The sequence below is a fragment of the Pipistrellus hanaki genome (genome assembly GCF_964339955.1).
Source record: "Pipistrellus hanaki genome assembly, chromosome: 9".
Lineage (NCBI taxonomy): Eukaryota > Metazoa > Chordata > Mammalia > Chiroptera > Vespertilionidae > Pipistrellus > Pipistrellus hanaki.
Window position 1 is genome coordinate 48,049,144 of NC_140511.1, and position 19,102 is coordinate 48,068,245.

The 19,102-nt window shown below is 44.6% G+C and overlaps 1 protein-coding gene across 2 annotated transcripts in view; it reads right to left on the reverse strand.

The window, feature by feature from the left end:
• Nucleotides 1-11,932, reverse strand: part of DENND5A (DENN domain containing 5A) — an 81,995-nt gene extending 70,063 nt beyond the window's left edge. For both annotated transcript variants that reach the window (XM_084893466.1, XM_084893465.1), the window contains exon 1: nucleotides 11,467-11,932. In XM_084893466.1, the coding sequence (XP_084749592.1) occupies nucleotides 11,467-11,599 (133 nt within the window). In that variant the 5' untranslated portion in view covers nucleotides 11,600-11,932. The remainder of the gene's footprint in view (nucleotides 1-11,466) is intronic.
• Nucleotides 11,933-19,102: the final 7,170 nt, after the last annotated feature.

The window sequence follows — 19,102 nt, forward strand, 5'->3', positions numbered from 1 at the left end:
GCTGCCTCCTGCATGCCCCCTTCTGGGAATCAAACCGTGACCTCTTGGTGCATGGATAGACACTCGACCACTGAACAACACTGGCCAGGCCCTTTCTATAATTTCTAAGTTCCCTATAGGAAGTATGTACTTTATAACTCAGTTTTATTTTTAGAGAGAGAAAAATACCATTTCTTACATGGTTCAACGCTCAAATTCTTATTATATATAGGCCCATAGGTATTTTTACAGATATTAAATGAGCATTGAATTAATCAATAAATAATCAGAGTATTGTTTTTGTTCAGCATCACATCCAGAGCTAAGCTCTTCATAGTAAATTCTATAAGACATAAACTAGCCCAAGCTGGTTTGGCTCAGTGGATAGAGCACTGGCCTGCGAACTGAAGGGTCCCAGTTTCAATTCTGGTCAAGGGCACATGCCTGGATTGTGGGACTCCCACCAGACAGTTGATCCATGATTCTCTCTCATCATGGATGTTTCTATCTCTCTCTCCCTTTTCCTTCTTCTCTGAAATCAATAAAAATCTATTTTAAAAAAAGACAAACTAAAAAGCTAAAGAACAGAACTCTTTCCCTCTCCTGAACCATTATCTGTACCTCTCTTTTTTCCTTTTTAATATATTTTTAATTGATTTTTTTTGAGAGAGAGGATCAGAGAAATAGAAACATCAATGAGGAAGAAATATCGATCAGCTGCCTCCTGCATGCCCCCTACTAGGGATCAAGCCCACAACCTGGGCATGTGCCCTGACCAGAGAATTGAACTGATGACTTCTTGTTTCATGGGTCAACATTTAACCCTGAGGTACACTGGCTTAGCAGCTCCTCTCTTAATAAACTGATCCTTTTTTGCAGTTATTGGTTTACATGCATGACTCCTCAGAAGACTATGAGTACTTCAAGGATATCAACTATATCTCATACATCTATTCAAACAATGTGCCATCATTAAGCTGGTCTTTCAATAACAGAAAGTATGTGGTAGAAGCTTCCCATTCTTTTTTTTCTTTTTTTTAATATATATATTTTATTGATTTTTTCACAGACAGGAAGAGAGAGGGACAGAGAGTTAGAAACATCGATGAGAGAATCATCAATCAGCTGCCTCTTGCACACCTCTCACTGGGGATGTACCTGCAACCAAGGTACATGCCCTTGACCGGAATCGAACCTGGGACCTTTCAGTCCGCAGACCGACACTCTAGCCACTGAGCCAAACCGGTTTTGGCGAGGCTTCCCGTTCTTGCTATATGATCTAGGTCAGTGGGCACCAACCAGTGGTCCGTGAGGTCCAAAAGATTGGCAACCACTGATCTAGATCACATTATTTAAATTCTCTGCACTTCAGTTTTCTAATTTATAAACCGGAAATAATGTCATCTGGAACCTGGCATTGAAGTTTATTTAATAAACAATACATGTCTAGTAATGTAATTATCATATCTATATATAAATAGGTTATATGCAAATTGTCCGTTACTGTGTCACAGTAACGACCATTCAACAGGCTGAGCAGGGCTGCGCGTGGCAAGGATTTGAGCTGCCTGTGCAACCGGTCACCAGGAGATGCATGGAGCACCTCTAGGTCCCAGCCCCAGAGGCGGCTCCTCCCTCCCGCCTCCCACAGAAGCAGCACCACTCACTCCCACCTCCCGCGGAAGCGGTGTGGCTCCCTCCTGGCTCCCATGAAAGTGGAGCGGTTCGCTCCCAGCTCCTGTGGGCACATTGCAGCAGGTTGCAGCTCCTGCCGGCTCCCACGGAAGCAGCGGGCAGCCTATTGCACGTGATATCACACACTGGGCTACTAGTCCTATATAATAAAAGCCTAATTATATAAGCCTAAGTGTCTGGTTAGTTCAACCAATCAAAGCATAATATGCTAATGATATGCTAAGGCCTCTCAACCGCTCACTATGATGTGCACTGACCATAGGGTGCAGATGCTCCAACCAGTAGGTTAGCTTGCTGCTGGGGTCCGGCTGATCCACCCTGAGCGAGACAGGCCAGACACGCCCTGGAGCTCTCCCAAAGTCCCTCCCAGACTGGCCAACCTCCTGTGTCCCTCCCAGCCCCGACTGTGCACTGGTGGGGTCCCTCAATATGGCCTGTGCCCTCTCTCAATCCAGGACCCCTCGGGGGATGTTAGAAAGCCAGTTTCAGCCCAATCCTGCAGGCCAGGCCAAGGGACCTCATTGGTGCACAAATTTGGCAACGGGCATCTAGCCTATAACAGGAATAAAGTGCTACCCTAGCATCACTTTCTTGCCTATGTCCCTGTCCCCTATGCTCCAGAATGTACTTGCAAATGTGATGGTCAGTTGAGGCTGGCACAAAAGTGGGTAGAACAAAGTTAACCTTGGCCTAATTAAATGGACCACACTCATAATCAACTGAGCTAAGCAGCCAACAAAGCTGGATCAGCTGACTAAAACATTAAACATTCCTCTAGATTCAGTGTTTCCCAAAGTGTGGTACGCGTACCCCCAGGGGTACAGGAAGAGTTTGGTGGGGGTACGAGTTGCACCGGAGTTTGGTGGGGATACGCACTGCACCGTGCTTAGCTGCGCCTAATTCTACGTTCTCATGAGTACGAGGGGTACTCAGCGTTACGAAAATTATAGAAGGCGTACACATATGTCAAAAGTTTGGGAAACACTGAAAGATAAAACTAGCAAATGCTTAAGTATCACCTTCTACACAATAGAAATGCAGGGGAAATAATGTGTTTCAGACAGATGACGTGAGAAAATGGGGGTAGGCGAAGATTAGGTAATTACTTAGCCAAAAAAGGGATTAAAAATTATTGGGACAGACAAAACCTCAAAGTTAAGCAAAACTGATGAATATCAGTTTGGCAGATAATACTTCTAAATATTTGTCTTATTGTTCTCAATAAGAGATTATGATCCTGAGTCAATAGAAATGCTTAAATAAACTAAAACAAGATTCATTAAAAAACAAAAAATGTACAGGTTCATCTGAACTATAAAATTTATCTGTATAAGTTAAAAATTATAAAATAATCAAAGTGCAGCACAAAATGCCTTTCCCATCACACCATTTAACCTATAAATCTGACTCTGGCCCTCATCTTTTTGAGTATAAAAAAACAATCTTTGCCATTTCTCTCTTCCACAGACCCCTACATTCTTCACTTAGTACTTTGAAAAGCTGTGGGAAGTTGGTTTATTCTAAAAAATTAAGTATTATACCTTATATAAAAAAGAGGGGGTAATATACAATTCATTGAAAATCAGAATAGGCAATCTCTATTTTTTCATAATTAATACAACAAATCTTATCAAGCAACTACTATGTAAAGCACTATCTTTAATCCCTAAATTTACAACAAGACTAACACATTGTTAGAGGGCCATTATTTTACAACTACAAAAACAAAGAAAGCCGAAACCGGTTTGGCTCAGTGGTAGAGCATCGGTCTGCGGACTGAAAGGTTCCGGGTTCGATACCGGTCAAGGGCATGTACATTGACTGCGGGCACATCCCCGGTGGGGGATGTGCAGGAGGCAACTGGTCGATGTTTCTCTCTCATCGACATTTCTGGCTCTCTATCTCTCTCCCCTCCTCTCTGTAAAAAATCAATAAAATATATATAAAAAAAAAACAAAGAAAGAGCCAAAACCGGTTTGGCTCAGTGGATAGAGCGTCGGCCTGCGGACTGAAAGGTCCCAGGTTCGATTCCGGTCAAGGGCACGTACCTTGGTTGCGGGCACATCCCCAGTAGGGGTGGTGCAAGAGGCAGCTGATCTATGATTCTCTCTCATCGATGTTTCTAATTCTCTATCCCTCTCCCTTCATATCTGTAAAAAAATCAATAAAATATATTTAAAAAAGAAAGAAAGAAAGAAAGAAAGAAAGAAAGAAAGAAAGAAAGAAAGAAAGAGGCATCAGAGATGACACAACTGAGAACCAAAACCTTTGACATTCCTGGAAAGTAACTCTAATGCATTATAACAAAAATGCATGTTTTTTTCTAAATTGGGTTTACTCATTTATACAGGTATACCTCATTTTACTGTACTTCACTTTATTATACTTCACTGATGTTGTGTTTTTCAAATTGAAGGCAAGATCTTCTACCAGCAGAAAATGACTTACTTTATAGTGGTGCTTTGGAAGCAAACCCACTGTATCTCTGAGGTAGGCCTATAAATAGTGGTTTATAATTATTATTTCTAAATCATTTCCTCCTCTCTCTTCCTGCCTTTTAAAATTCTGAAAGTTGCTTCCCATATCTTTTCATTATAAAAAATTGGTAAACCAGAAGTCACAGCCATCCCCCAAACTACAACCACAAAAGATGCAAACTGCAGGCTACACTGAGGAATTTCTGAGGTTAGCACATACAAATCTTTTTTTTTTTTTTTTCAAAGAAAACAGACCTCAAACAAAAAACATAAAACATCCTGAAACAGTCACACGCAAAAAAGGAGCTTCAGAGAAACAAAGCCCTCATAACAATTTGTTCTAAGAAAAATATTTCCAGAACTGATAGTGGGGAAACAGGAAAAAAATATACATAAAATAATGTCCAGCCTTAACTACTTACTATTCAGAAAACAGGTGACCTGACTCCTCTCCTGACAGAGCTCCTCTACTGAAATGTAGGCCGGAAGACTGAATTAAAGAGGCCATGCCACAACTCCGCTATTCAATAATTAAGCCACTACTTTGGTTTTACCAAATCTATAATTTAAAATAATCTCATCAATGGTGAGACAGCAGACAGAAGACCTGGATTCGAACAGTTCTTTCTAACTTGCTGGGTGATGCTGAACAAAAATTTGTATCTTAAGTAGGGCTGAAAAAAATCCAACTGTTTAAAAGTATATTGCAAAACTATATTGTCATTTATAAATATTAATCATTACCACCTGTCAAAAGAAGTGGCTGGACTATCTAATTTCTAGCTCTGACATTTTTTGATTCTGTGACCAATATAAACAAACGCACCCTCTTATTCTATTTTGCCAACTGGAAATGGTTTAGAAATCAGATGGTTTAGAAATTTCAATCGTTGCACTGTTGATATTTGCCTCTGTTGACTAATGAGTTTGCCAACCACTGGTCTAAACTATAACTCTTCCCCTCTTACTTCCTAGAGTTTTATACCAGATCCCTTGGGAACATACTCTAAATAGCTTGAGAGCAGGTACTTGATCTCATTTTCCACCATGACACGCATATCCAGTCCCAGGTTCTATACACTCTAAACTAAAATCAGCCATCACAGAACATTTGGAAAACAGACATTTGACCAGTGTCTGCTTCACTTAATAACTTCTGAAAAGTAAATTAAAAATCTGGCAATACCATGTATATGTAATCACTGAATTTCTTAAGAAGTGAACAGCTACCAGCCCTGTTCAGTGGTTGAGAATCACCACTGGATTCCCAGTCAGGGCACATACCCGGGTTGCAGGCTCAATCCTCAGTAGGCAGCCAATTGATGATTCTCCCTCATTGTTTATGTTTCTCTCTCTCCCTCTCCTTTCCTCTCCGAAATCAATAATATATATAAAAGTGATCAACTACTAAAAGACAAGGCTTTCTCTTCCACTGGATCCTATGACCTATCCAATAGGAACCTAAAACAGATCAAGTATAGGTACCATCATGTGCACCTGGGTTCCTGAGAGACCTCTAAAACCGTTTAATAGTAATTCAAAGCCAGGCATGGCAACGGGAATTGAGGAGCCCAGCCAAATCCAAATACACCTTTAGAGTTAGCCAAAAACAAGCTTATAAAAGGTTACAGCACTGGAAATGGGTGTTGCCAAAGGAGGCTTTAGGCAAAGAAAATTTTATTTTTAATCTAGGCTAGGAAGGAAGGAAGGGCTGAGCAGAGTCTAAAAGAATTTAATTTAACCATCAAACACTGACAGGATTTCCTCCTAAGAAGAGAGGATCAGGGCCCCAGTGTCATTCTAGTAAAATATGATCCTTCAACATGATCCTCCCTTCCTGAGGGAGTGTGGAGTGGGGTTCTCTTATGTTTAAGGATGTACAGTCTCTCCCACTAAATTTAAAATAAATGCCTTGGGCTGCTCTGTAATTGCTTCTGTAAGTTGGTCTCTTCTCTTGACTTTTCACTTGCTCTCCTTATAAAAGGAAACACACCACCTAACTTGGGAATTCTTCCCTGCCACCCTCCTTTCTTTTGCCCCCCAGCAACCTTTATCTCTGAAAGTGTCATATATGCCTGAGGTAAGCTGCCAGGGTTTGAGTTTCACTTCACCTAGAAAAGAGTCTAGGCCTTAAGAGCAGAGATGCAACTCTGAGAGGATGTGCACAGAACTGACCAGACTTTAGAGGAAAATAAAAATTAAGTTTAGCTGATACTGACTCCCTGTTTGAAACTGGCTCATCAAACTTTTTATAGATACTCATCTCTGGGAAGAAAGTCTTTTTTTTTCTTTCTTTTTCTTTTAAGTAAGTTATCCTTACCCATCAAGGTTATGCAAATCAAAACCACAATGAAGCTTTTCCTTTTCCCCTCTCTTCTCCCCGCCCCCCTCCCTACCCACGCGGGTTACCTTTGCCTTTCTAAGTTCCAAGGGCCCTTCTTCAGCCTCCATAACTTGTGTCCTTAGCCTACGCAGCCCAGCAGGCTCACTTCTACTACCCAACTTTCTAAATAAAATTTCTCTTATAATTTGGGGAAAAACACACACACACAATGAGGCACCACTTCATACTCGCTAGAGTATGTACTAGTATATTCAAAAGTGTTGTGGAAAATGATGTGGGAAAAGTGGAACCTTTATATGCTGCTAGTGGGGATGTAATCTGGTGCAGCTATTTTAAAAAACAGTCTGGTAATTTCTCAAAAGGTTAAGCATAGAGTTAGCAATCCACTCCAAGAAAAATGAAATCATATTTCCACATAAAAGCAGGTACACAAATATTCACAGCTACATTATTCATTATAATAAAAAAGTATAAACAGCCGAGACCGGTTTGGCTCAGTGAATAGAGCGTCGGCCTGTGCATCGGGCCTCTAGTAACATTAATGAACCTTAAAATCATGCATTTTTATGAAATATCCAAAACAGGCAAATCTATAAAGATCAAAAAGAGATTAGTGGTTGACTAAGGCTGGAAGTTAAGGAATTGGAAGAAATGGGGAGTGACTGTTAATGGGTAGGGGTATGGGTTTTGGAAACAGTGAATATATTCAAAAATTGATTGTAGTGATGATTGCACAACTCTGGAAATATACTAAAAACCACTGAACTGCCGAAACCGGTTTGGCTCAGTGGATAGAGCATCGGCCTGCGGACTGAAAGGTCCCGGGTTCGATTCCAATCAAGGACATGTACCTTGATTGCGGGCACATCCCCAGTAGGGAGTGTGCAAGAGGCAGCTGATCGATGATTCTCTCTCATCGATGTTTCTAACTCTCTATCCCTCTCTCTTCCTCTCTGTAAAAAAATCAATAAAATATATTAAAAAAATAAAATAAATAAAATAAAATAAATAAAAACCACTGAACTGTACATTTTAAATAAGTAAATTATATAGTATGTTAATTATATCTCAATAAAGTTGTTTATATATATTAGACATAAGTGATAAAGCAAATGGAGCAAAATGTTAACAATCAGTAAATCTGGGAAAAGAATGTATTGAAGTTCTTTGTTCTATTCACTCCAATGTTTGAAATTACATTAGAAAAAGCTAAAAAGTACGAAAAGATATGCCTCAGGACAATCACACACAGTATTCTGTAACATGAACCAGAAACCTGCACTAGAAAAAACTGCCATAAGGTCTGCTCCTGCCCCTGCCAGACAAATATTTTACTTGTTTCCTCTATTCTTCAGATTAATGCAAAACATGCAAAGAGAGCAACTTTCAAGTAGCAGAAAGTAGGAATGGCAAGGGAGACAAATATTCTTGGACTTTCTCAGGGCCTCAGTCTCCTAATCTGTAAAATCAGAAGGCTATATAATCTCTAATAGTACTGAATGTTTGATATTCCACAATTCTGACATTCTAACTTAACTAGACATATGGTTAAGGAGGAGTATGATCTAACCAGTCCGCTGGCTTTTCTGAACAGTGAGCATTTTTTCTCTCTTCCAAAGGGGACATAAAGAGAAAATTTTAGCGTATCCTTAGTGTTCTAAGTAGACTCCTACAGGACACTGGCTACTCTCCCATCTGTTTCCAATCCCTTCTCTTCAATTCTTGGCAAGCCCTGTACTCGGAGCCTGGGAAAACTGGAGTAGTGGATGCATGAACTTAAGCTACATCTCAATGCTGGGTGCAGGTCAGTTCAGAGGAACTTAAAACAATCCAAGATTTTTAAAAAAATAGGTCATAAACATTCTGGAAGTCAAAGGTTCAGGCAGAGATAGGGAAATAAACAGAATCCACCTCATGGTAAGTCTTCTCCTATAGTCACCTGGTGGTGACCAGAAGAAAAAGGGAAAATACAGATGTCCAGGAAACCCAGCCATCAAAGGGGTAGAAAGAGTTACTGGACTCTACTACCATCTGCCTCCCCACTTAGGATGGGCCAACAATACGTAATGGAAAATGTAAATCAAAGTGATTCTTCCAGATTTGCTTATCTACCTGACAAGCTCAAAAAGCTAACAAGCAAATACAATCTCCTAAAATTGGCTATTCTTGTGCTTCATTCATAGAGTACCTTCCTAACCTTCCAACCCAAAGAATTTCTTCAATTAACCAGAAAAGAAAACAAAATAATTTTCACACCTCCCTCAGTTCCTTGCACAAATAAACTACATAGCTTGCCTAAATGCTTACATATGCAAGAAAGAGCAGGAGGTGACAGGGAGCATCTACTATAAAAATCAATGATCTGGGTCTATATTCAACATAGCAAACTGTATGCTTGCAACCAGACAATGAATCTTAATCCTCCACAAAACCAGAACACTGAGCATCTTTGATTTGCTTTTCCTGGATTCACTTTTTAGGAATATATTGGCTGCCCTAGAATATATTTGGCTTAGTAGATAGAGGGTTGGCCTGGGGAGTGAAGGGTCCCAGGTTTGATTCCGGTCAAGGGCACATGTCCAGGTTGCAGGCTCAATACCCCTGGGGGGGTGGGGGGGAGGGGACATGCAGGAGGCAGCAGATCAATGATTCTCTCTATCATTGATGTTTCTATCTCTCTCTCCCTTACTCTCTGAAATCAATAAAAATATATATTTTTTAAAAAAGAAATATAGTATCTATCTGACATATATAACTTAATATGCTAGAAAAATCATAGACTTACTCCTCAGTAACTCCCGCACCTGGGTGCAGTTCACAATTTCCTGTCATTTACTTACTATGACATCACCGATTTGGGAGCTATAAGGCAGGCTCAGCAGGGAAAATGCACCTGTAGGTCTCAAGACTGACTTGCATAGAGTCATTTGTATTGTTTGTTTTGTTTTAGACAAAGATTCCCCCTGGGTAGTCCAGATTTTAATCCCCTCCCCCGGCCCAGCCCACCAGAAATGAAATGAAGAAAAGAAATTCTTAAATTGGTGCCTATTCTAACAAAGGCCACCTACAGAATAAATGGTCTTGACATTCCATTACTGCAATCACATTTTCAAACAGAAAAAATACCCTTCTTTACACATCTTATACAACTCATCCCCCTTTCTTTACCCTCCCAATAAGCTTTCACAGGAATATAATTTTAGCTCACTGAAAAGCCAGAATTCACATTTTGAGGATGTATTTGGTAAGATGCTTTTTATTTACATTCTTTTTCATTGATAAATTATCTAATTTGCCCCATCATAGAGAGATAATCCATATAACTTGTTATTTCCTTTACCTTTTTCAAATATCTATACAATTTAATGGACACTCAAAAGCACACCATATAACACTGGTTTATTCCACCACCTTAAAGTTTCTTTTACTTGGGAGAACTATGTTGTTTTTAGTCTTTCTCAATATGCTACTGTTTTCTAAAGATCCAACCAGGCAATGAGATGTAGTTTAGTGTCAGGAGAGGAGCACTGGACCAGAAGTCAGGCAATTAACTAACAGGACATGGGCCCTGCCGTCCTCCTTCCTAAGCTTCATTTCCCCCTCTGAGGTCCCTTCCAGCTCCCGTTACATGAACCAAATTCCAACAACTGCACCACAAAGTCATAAATCTAATAAGTATGAAACAGGAAAAAATAACGTCTGCACTATGAGTTCTGAAGACAAAAAAAGTGAACTTAATACGATAAAGCTTCCCCAACAAATGGCCTAGTATAAACTGTATTACTGCTTCATGGTTGTTGTTTTTCTCCACCTGCTATTAATTTCAAGAAAACAGTATATTTGTTCTGACCTTTTAAAGGCCATCAATTAGTTATGTTGTGTTTGTTTTTTTTAAAGACAGTCCATTTTTGTCATTTGAAGTATGCACCTAATTTTTTTTTTTTCATAACACTGGAATTTTTCTGGCGACAAAGACAAACAGACCTGTGTATCTTCTCTGAAGCAAAGTACATTTAGTCAACAAGCTAATAACTTTCGGGAGAGAAAAATGCATACATCATGGCTGAAGACTTGAAAGAGTATCCCCATGACACCTGCAACCTGGCCACTCCAGACACAAACTTTTCCACAACTGCTGTAATTCAAAGGCTCCAAGGACGGGTGCAGCGGAATTCATGGGGATTTCACAATTCTGACACCAACTGATGCATCCAACCTGACGGGACACCGGCCCTTCTTCGCTGCCCCACCACTTCCCCTTTGCAAGATGACTTGGGAGGCATCACTGTGCAACCCACCCGGCTCTCCTCCAACGAGGTGGCTGCCCTTTTAGTCACAGATGACACGGGCCTCCTAGGGGACACACATCACTTTCCATAACAGAATGCATAGCCCCGGGGCACAAGCTCTTTGGAGAACTGAGCTCGCTCTCTCTCACTCCTGGTGTGGCTCTCACGTACTCAGGATTACATCCTCTCCACCCAGGGGACCGGCCCCGGGCTGGGTTCGAGCAGTTTTGAGGAACTGTCATCACAGGCTTCTTGGGACGAGGCCAGAGAAACTCAGAAAGTTTTCCTTTCTTTTTCTCTTTTTAAACTCTGGGTGGAACTTGCTACGTACTTTCTCCCCGATGCCTTCTTGCCTCCCTAACGGATGTTCGGGCTTCCCTGTATTTTGTACTGAAGTCCCTCCACCTTCCCCAGACGGAACACACACCCTGCCTGCCCTCTGCCCGGTCCGGGGCGGCGGTGCCCCACGCCGGGGGCGGCGAGGCCGTCGGGGTGCAGAGCCCCTCACCCCCTCCTCCAGCCCCACTCCCCCTGGGCCGGCGCCCGCCCCGGCTCCTTCCAGCCGAGCCTCGCCCGGCGGCTCCCGGGACAAAGCCGGGGCGCGCGGGGGTTCCGGGGGGAGGTGGGGCCGCGGGGGGAGAGGGTCCGGGGAAGCGGCCCGGGGCTCGGCGGGCGCACTCACCCGACAGCTCGTCCGGCTCCAGCCCGGTCTCGGTGTCCAGCCCGCAGAGGACAAAGTAGTCGGCGAAGCGACTGGGCGCCGAGCCCCCTCCGCCGCCGCCGCCGCCGCCGCCGCCGCCGACTCCGCCGCTCATGGCGCCGGGGCCGAGCCGGGCCAGGCCGTGCGGAGCGAGAAGCCCCCGCGCCCGAGCGCCCGCCCGGCCTCAGGCCGCCCCTCCCGCCGCCGCCGCCGCTACCGCGGCTGGGGCCGCCGCCCCCGGCCCTGGCCCGGGCCCCGCGGCCGCTGAGGCTGCCGTGACGGGGCAGGGGGGCACCGGGCCGCCCCGCGCCGCATCCTGAGTGCCTTCCCCGCCGCGCCGCCGCCGCTCCCGCCGCCCGAGGACGCCGCGCACCGAGCAGCCGGGAGGAGGGCGGAGAGCGCGGCGGAGCCCGGCGCCCGCCCCGCGGAGCCCCCGCGCGCACTGCGCAGGCGCCGTGGGGAGGGGCGGCGCCGGGCGGAGGGATGACGTGATGCTCTCCGGGCCCGCGGGCTGCGGTCTCCGCCGCCGCCGCCGCCGCCGCCGCCGCCGCCGCAGCGAGATCGGCCGCCGCTACCGTGTCGCCGGCAACCTGCACTCCCTCGGGGCCGTACCTCCTTGGAGAGGCTGGACTTGGTGCGGGAGGAGCGGGGGGATGAGGAGCCCAGGCCCCTGCTCCGCTCCCACCTCCGCCTCCTGCTATAGCGAGGGGGTTGGAGAGGCCGTGGGAACCCACCATCAGAGCCCCTCATACCCCCCTCCTCCAGCCCGGCTCCCCCTTCGCCGCAAGCTGGACGCTCCAGGTCCGGGGACTGCTGACCCCTGGCCGGGTCACCGGGATAAGGTAGCGGGCATGAGCTCGGAAGCCCACCTCCCCCCATCTCTAGGCTCCCGGCCCCGACCCTGGAGAGCGCCTCCCCGCTGCGCCCGCTCCCCGGCGTCCCTGGGCCCGGTGCCGCTGAGGATGCCCCCTCTTTCGGCGGAGGTGGATCAGCCCGTCCTACAAACGGGGAAACTGAGACCCAGGAAGAAGTAAGAACTTATTCCAAGGTTGTTATCGTCTAAGAGACAAAGTCTGGACTCGAATCTTGGGCTCCTGGTCAGCTTCCAGCCCTTTCACCCCCCACACACACACCCTCCCACCCCACAGCCAGGCCTTTTCCCACGAGCCATGTGCAACCCTGCCACATGGGCGCTCCTCATCTGCTTCTGAGAATTCTCAGACCATCCCTGAGCCGGCCCTCCGGAGAGAATTGGGAGTGGGGGTGGGTGAGGAAGTCCTTTCCTGTCTGGGACCCTCTGATTTGGTTTCCCACAGGAGGTGGGCTGGAAACTGGAGATCAGAAGCCATGGGCTCTAGAAACCACAGACCGCTCAGATTTGAACGCTTAACGTTGTCATTTACTACTATTCAACCTTGAGCAGTCACGGTGTTTGTGACTATTACGTAAGATAAACGTGCATACAGGTAAAATGGTCAGAATCTTCCCTGTATTATAAATAGTCCATGTATTATAAATTATTATATGTATTATAAATGATTAAGATCCCTGCAAGAAGTATGCTCACCAAGGGCCCTGGAAGGCAGCTAGCTTCCCCAAGGCCCGGCCCTGTGCTCTCTCCTGGGGACTTATCTCAAGCATTGGTTCCCTTAGAGAGGATGGCCTGCAGGTCACAGCCTAATCACTTGGAACCATGGCACCGGCCTCTCCCTGTATGGATCCTGTCTAAACTAGTGGAAGAAACGTGGGAAGGAGAAGGTAGCTCCACAAAGCCATTGTCAGGAGCAAGGGAGTATTCCCGGAAAGGAGTCGCTCACGCTCCCTTTTTTATCTTTCCACAACGCAGGGTTTATTAGGGGAGATCTCCCCAATAAGCAATAGAGTCACATGCAGGTTATGCAAGAGTTGGGAGCTTATGAGATATAAAGGAGCAAAGCCAGTGTCCAACAGGAAGTCCCAGTCACTGTTGGCCTCTGCTGGTGAAGAGACGGCCTTTGTCTGAAGTCAGGCAGCTACTGCGGCAGCAAGAGTCCAGTGGAGCCAAGACCGGTTTGGCTCAATGGATAGAGCGTCGGCTTGGAGACTGAAAGGTCCCGGGTTCGATTCCGGTCAAGGGCATGTACCTTGGTTGCGGGCATATCCCCAGTAGGGGGTGTGCAAGAGGCAGCTGATCGATGACTCTCTCCCATCGATGTTTCTAACTCTCTATCTCTCTCCCTTCCTCTCTGTACAAAATCAATAAAATATATTAAAAAAAAAAAAAAAAAAAAGAGTCCAGTGGAGTGGAAGTCCAGCAGGGATCAGCAGGGATCAGGGTGTGACTCGTGGTACAGCCGACTTCCAGCATTAGGTAGTCGGAGCTCTGAGTTCTTACAGACCTCCAGGGGTGAGGGTCCCACTCATATCCGTGTCCAGATGGAGTCCTTATTCAAGTGTCCAGACTTGGCGGTTTTGGGTGTTGGGGGCCCCTACTAAGGGCATCCAGTTACACCCCTTTTACCTCAGACTTGACATGCATTTGACAAACTATCATGACTGACAGTGGATCCATATTGGATTGTCAGAGATATCCAAAAACGTCTGCTCTCTATGCTCATTTAGGGTGATGCCCCACCCTATCTAGTATTCTGAGGACTCTGAGACAGTAGGAGAGGTTCAGAGCACTAAATAGTTACATTGCACACAAGAAGGACATCTCTTCAGATCGGGAGACGGGCAGGAAGGCTTATAGAAGGAGCTATAATCTGATTTGAGGTCCAAAGGATCAAAAGGAATTTCTCAGGTAAAAAGGGGAGGAAAAGATGTTTCAGTAAGCATGTACAACAGGACGTGGCAATTAAAATATTACATTCAGCCCGACCAGTGTGGCTCAGTGGTTGATCATTGACCTATGAACCAGGAGGTCACAGTTCGATTCCCTGTCAGGGCACATGCCCAGGTTGTGGGCTCAATCCAGGAGGCAGCTGATCAATGATTCTCTCTCGTTATTGATGTTTCTCTCCCTCTCCCTTCCTCTCTGATCAATAAAAGTGTGTCTTAAAATAAAATAAAATGTTAAATTCAAACAACAGCAAGTAATTCATTTCATGGGAGATGAAGAGTTAAAAAGGGATGAAAGCAGGGAAAGAGGAGCGGGGCAGAGGACAGGCTAAGGAATTTGCTATGTAAAATGTGCACGTCAGGGGGGTGGTAAATGAAAGGAATTTGAGCTGAGGAGTGACAAAATCTGACCCACATCTTTAAATGATCTCAGAAGAGGCTTGGGAAAGACTTAAATGTCCTCAGATTGAAAGTCCAGACTTTTTATCCAGTGTGTCTTAGGTGATCAGGTGCTGGGAGACCTCTCAACTCAACTTGCAAAACACAAGTTAGAAACAAAAGTCTGACTGTATTAATTTGCCCTGGAAAATGCAACTGCTCAGAGGCCCAGAATACTCAACTGTAAAGCGATCTCCTTCCCAGCAGGAAATGTGTTTGGCAGAATGACTGCTTCTTCCGGAGTCCAGGAGGGGCAGGGTGGGGGGAGGGAACAAAGTTGGATGCTCTTAAGATTTAATGTTTAAATCCCTACGCCCACTCTTATTAGCTATATGAGCTCCTCACAAATGCTCAGTGAAGAGTTTGCCATGGCACCCTGAAATGAACACCACTGATCATACAGAAAAACCTAAGCTTTACAATATAGGTTTTCTTAAAACTAGAAACACAGCAGCTATAGAGTGACACACCCACATCCACTTCTGTCAGCCAGCTCTCTCTGCACAGTGATCCATCTCTACAAAAGGAGTCACACATGCTTTGCTTTTCCTGGTTCTACTGTCCCACCAGCCCCAAACACCTTGCTCATAACCAGCGTTGAACTCTTCATATCTCTTCAATGACCCAAGCTGCCTAAATCAGTTTAAAAACTCATCACCCTTCAGCCACCATTACCCCTAACAACAAGAAGCCCCAAAGAAGACTCCACATCAAGCAGCTTCTGACGTGCTGTGGCATGGGGAAGTATGAAGTTGAGCAACAGGAGGAACGAATTGCCGATAATGTCCCCAAGTGGTGCAACTTTCCCCAAAACAGGTCACTCACGAGCACATGCGTGTGTATATCTATGTACATGTCTGTTGGAACATCTTTATATGTGAGTAAGCATTTGTGTATGGGGGCGATCAGGCATATATATATATATATATATATATATATATATATATATGCTTATATATTTGAGATGTATGTCTGTGTATTCGCAGGTGTAAATAATTGCATGTGCAGTGTGTGTGCATCTGAGGAGGCTGAGAGAGGCAGGATGGCTAGAGCAGGTAAGCAGAGGGGTACCTCCGGATCTTGACAAACCCAGGAGTGACTCACTGGTGGGCCGCTCTGTCCCCTCTTCCCCTCTACCACCCTAGGTTAGAGCCTTTTGAGAGTCTAGGTGGCGGCCTTATATGTACTGCCTGCAGCCCTCTCTCTCCCTTAGAATGTGAACACAGTATGTTCACTGTTCCCATCAACTTGAGGGCCAAGAGCTTCCTGGGAAAGGCCAGATGGTCTGGTAAGGGGGAGTGAGAGGCCCTTGGACCAGATTCCAAAAGGAAGACATATTTCACTGTGGCTGAGCTCTCAAAGGTTTTTTTTGGAGTGGGGGGTGATGAAATTGTCATATATCTTGATTGTGGTGGTGGTTACACAATTGTTTATGTTTGTCGAAACTCACAGAATCGTGCACTAAAAAAAAAGAGTGAATTTTACTCGATGTAAATGGTACCTTAATTTTTTAAAAGTAGGAAAAGATATAAATAATCACTGAATATTTTAGTACTTTTCCAGCTGACTGTAAACAAAAACATACAGTCACACTATAAATATTCTAAGTTATATCAATCTGCCTTGAGTATGTCATAGAAAAAAACATACAAGAATTATGACAGAGAAAATCAGTATTTAATTATTGGAATGATTAAATTTATAATAAATTTAAAAAATTAAAACAGCATAAGACTTTCAGCAACACATTAAGAATTAACTATAGCTGAAAACGGTTTGGCTCAGTGGATAGAGCGTCAGCCTGTGGACTGAAAGGTCCTGGGTTCAATTCCGGTCAAGGGCATGTATGTACCTTGGTTGCGGGCACATCCCCGATGGGGGGTGTGCAGGAGGCAGCTGGTCGATGTATCTCTCTCATCGACCTTTCTAGCTCTCTATCCCTCTCCCTTCCTCTCTGTGAAAAATCAATAAAATATATTTTTTTAAAAATAAAAAAAAAGAATTAACTACAATAAAATAAACTGAATTTCTAAAGTACAGAGCATTATGTCCTAGATTGTATTGGAAAACACTTTGTCTTTATTCATACGTAAGAAGTTGCTCTGCTTTTAAGAGCCACATATACTCTGTGACAACAACAACAAAAAACAGATGTTATTGGGTCACTAGTAAGTGTAGAGGCTACAAAAGAATTACTAACAACTTGTTAAATGCACTATATTCACAAGATCCAATCATCTTTTGGGAAATGTTCATGAAACGGTTTAGGTTTTTTCTCTGAGTCTGAATAAAGAAAGGTTCATGACATTTTAGGAAGAGGAGGAGGAAGAAGAAAGAAGCAAATGCCAACTCAGGGGACTGAGAAGAAGCCGGGCTTAGGAATCAGGAAACCTGAGTAGAATCCTAGCCCTGCTGTTTACTCAAATGCTGTGACCTCAGGCAGGTGCCTCAGTTTCCCATCTGGGGCTTACCCACATGTACAAAGCAGGTCCTGGCCATGAGTAGTGTCATCTTTGAGAGTTCTTTTGTTGTTTTCCACCCCCAAGAACCCTTTAATTAGAAAGAAACTCTGAAACAAATGGTTTCCCCACCATTTTTTTGGGAGAGAGAAACATTGACTTGTTGTTCTATTTACTTATGCGTTCATTCATTGGTTGCTTCTTGTATGTGTCCTGGCCAGGCACTGAATCCGAAACCTTGGCACGTCTGGATGGTGCTCTAACCAACTGAGCTACCTGACCAGGGCCAGTTTACCTTATTTTTTTATTCATAAAAGATATATTAATCTGATATGCAGACCTTTTAATTAGCACAAGATTGAACTGCAAAGAATTAATGTAACTCCAGCCAAAAGCAAAAAACAAACAAACAAAAAAAAACACGACTTTATTTTTTAGCCTATATACTAATAAGCTTCTCCTGGATAAAAATCAGGCCCAACCACTAGGCTTTGTCAAATGTTGGAACTGGCCATAAGCCCCCACCACCACAATCCTCATGGGCTGCCAAGAGCAAGACAACATAAAGCCAAGAACTACTGGTTTTGATTCTCAACTAAATGGCTCTGAGGCTGGGCTCAGAGGTGTGGCCAGGGCACCCCTTGGCCTGCCATCTCAGCTCCTGTCTGTTGCCCACTAACTTTGCTAAGCTCAGCTTGTGAGTTATCATTTGTGCCTCTGGCCCCCAGGGGACCCTGAGGGTAACAGATGGGCTGCCACTCACATTTATACAAGTTGATCATTGTCCCAGACACATCACTTATTGTAGTCATTATTAATTTACATAGTTATTATGACAGTTTTCCAACAGATGGCAGTAAAGTATCTTAAGAAAGGGGCACCTAGTTCACCCAAAACCACAATATGAGCTAACAGTGGAGCTGTGGTTTCTGTGCATTGCTTAACAGGGTGCAAGACACATAAGTATAAGTGGGCCTCACATAATTAGGAAGTTAACACCAGCTATGCGTGCTTTCTCTCTCTGTTTCATACACACACACATACACACACACACACACACACACACTCACAGTTCCTTCCTGCACCCCCTGCTTCCTTCTTCCCACCTCACCTTCCATCCTCACTCATCTGTTCACAAGTGTCTATTCTGGATGTAGTAATTGGCAGTCAACTCCATTTCTACCGGCTAGTTTCATGGGTGTTCCACCTGGGCACGGGGTTTAATATTCGGAAGGGCCACACACTTGGCTTAATGCTCTGCTGTTGCCGTCTTAAAATTCTTCCCCCTTCCCTCCCCTTCTTTTAAAATTGATTTCAGGCCAAAACCGGTTTGGCTCAATGGATAGAGCGTCGACTTGGGGACTGAAGGGTCCCGGGTTCGATTCCGGTCAAGGGCATGTACCTTGGTTGCGGGCATATCCCCAGTAGGGGGTGTGCAAGAGGCAGCTGATCGATGACTCTCTCTCATCGATGTTTCTAGCTCTCATCTCTCTCCTTCTCTGTACAAAATCAATAAAATATATTTTTTTAAAAATTGATTTCAGAGAGAGGGAGAGAAATAGAGAGACAGACACACCCATGATGAGAGAGAATCACTGACCGGCTACCTTGTGCACATCCCCTTCTGGGGATCAAGCCCGCAATCCGGCCATGTGCCCTGACCAGGGATCGAACTGTGACCTTCTGGTTCATGAGTCAATGCTCAACAACTGAGCCACGCTGGTCAGGCTTAAAATTCTTAATAATTTTATCTTTGAATTTGTGTTTTGCAAGTGAAATCTGATGAGGCAAAAGAGCATGCACACGAGCAGATGCTGTTCCTTGTGTCTCATTCCCATAGGGTGTTTGCAGTACTACAGGAGCGCAGAATTCCTGTGGACCTGTGATGCCTGCTAGTCCAG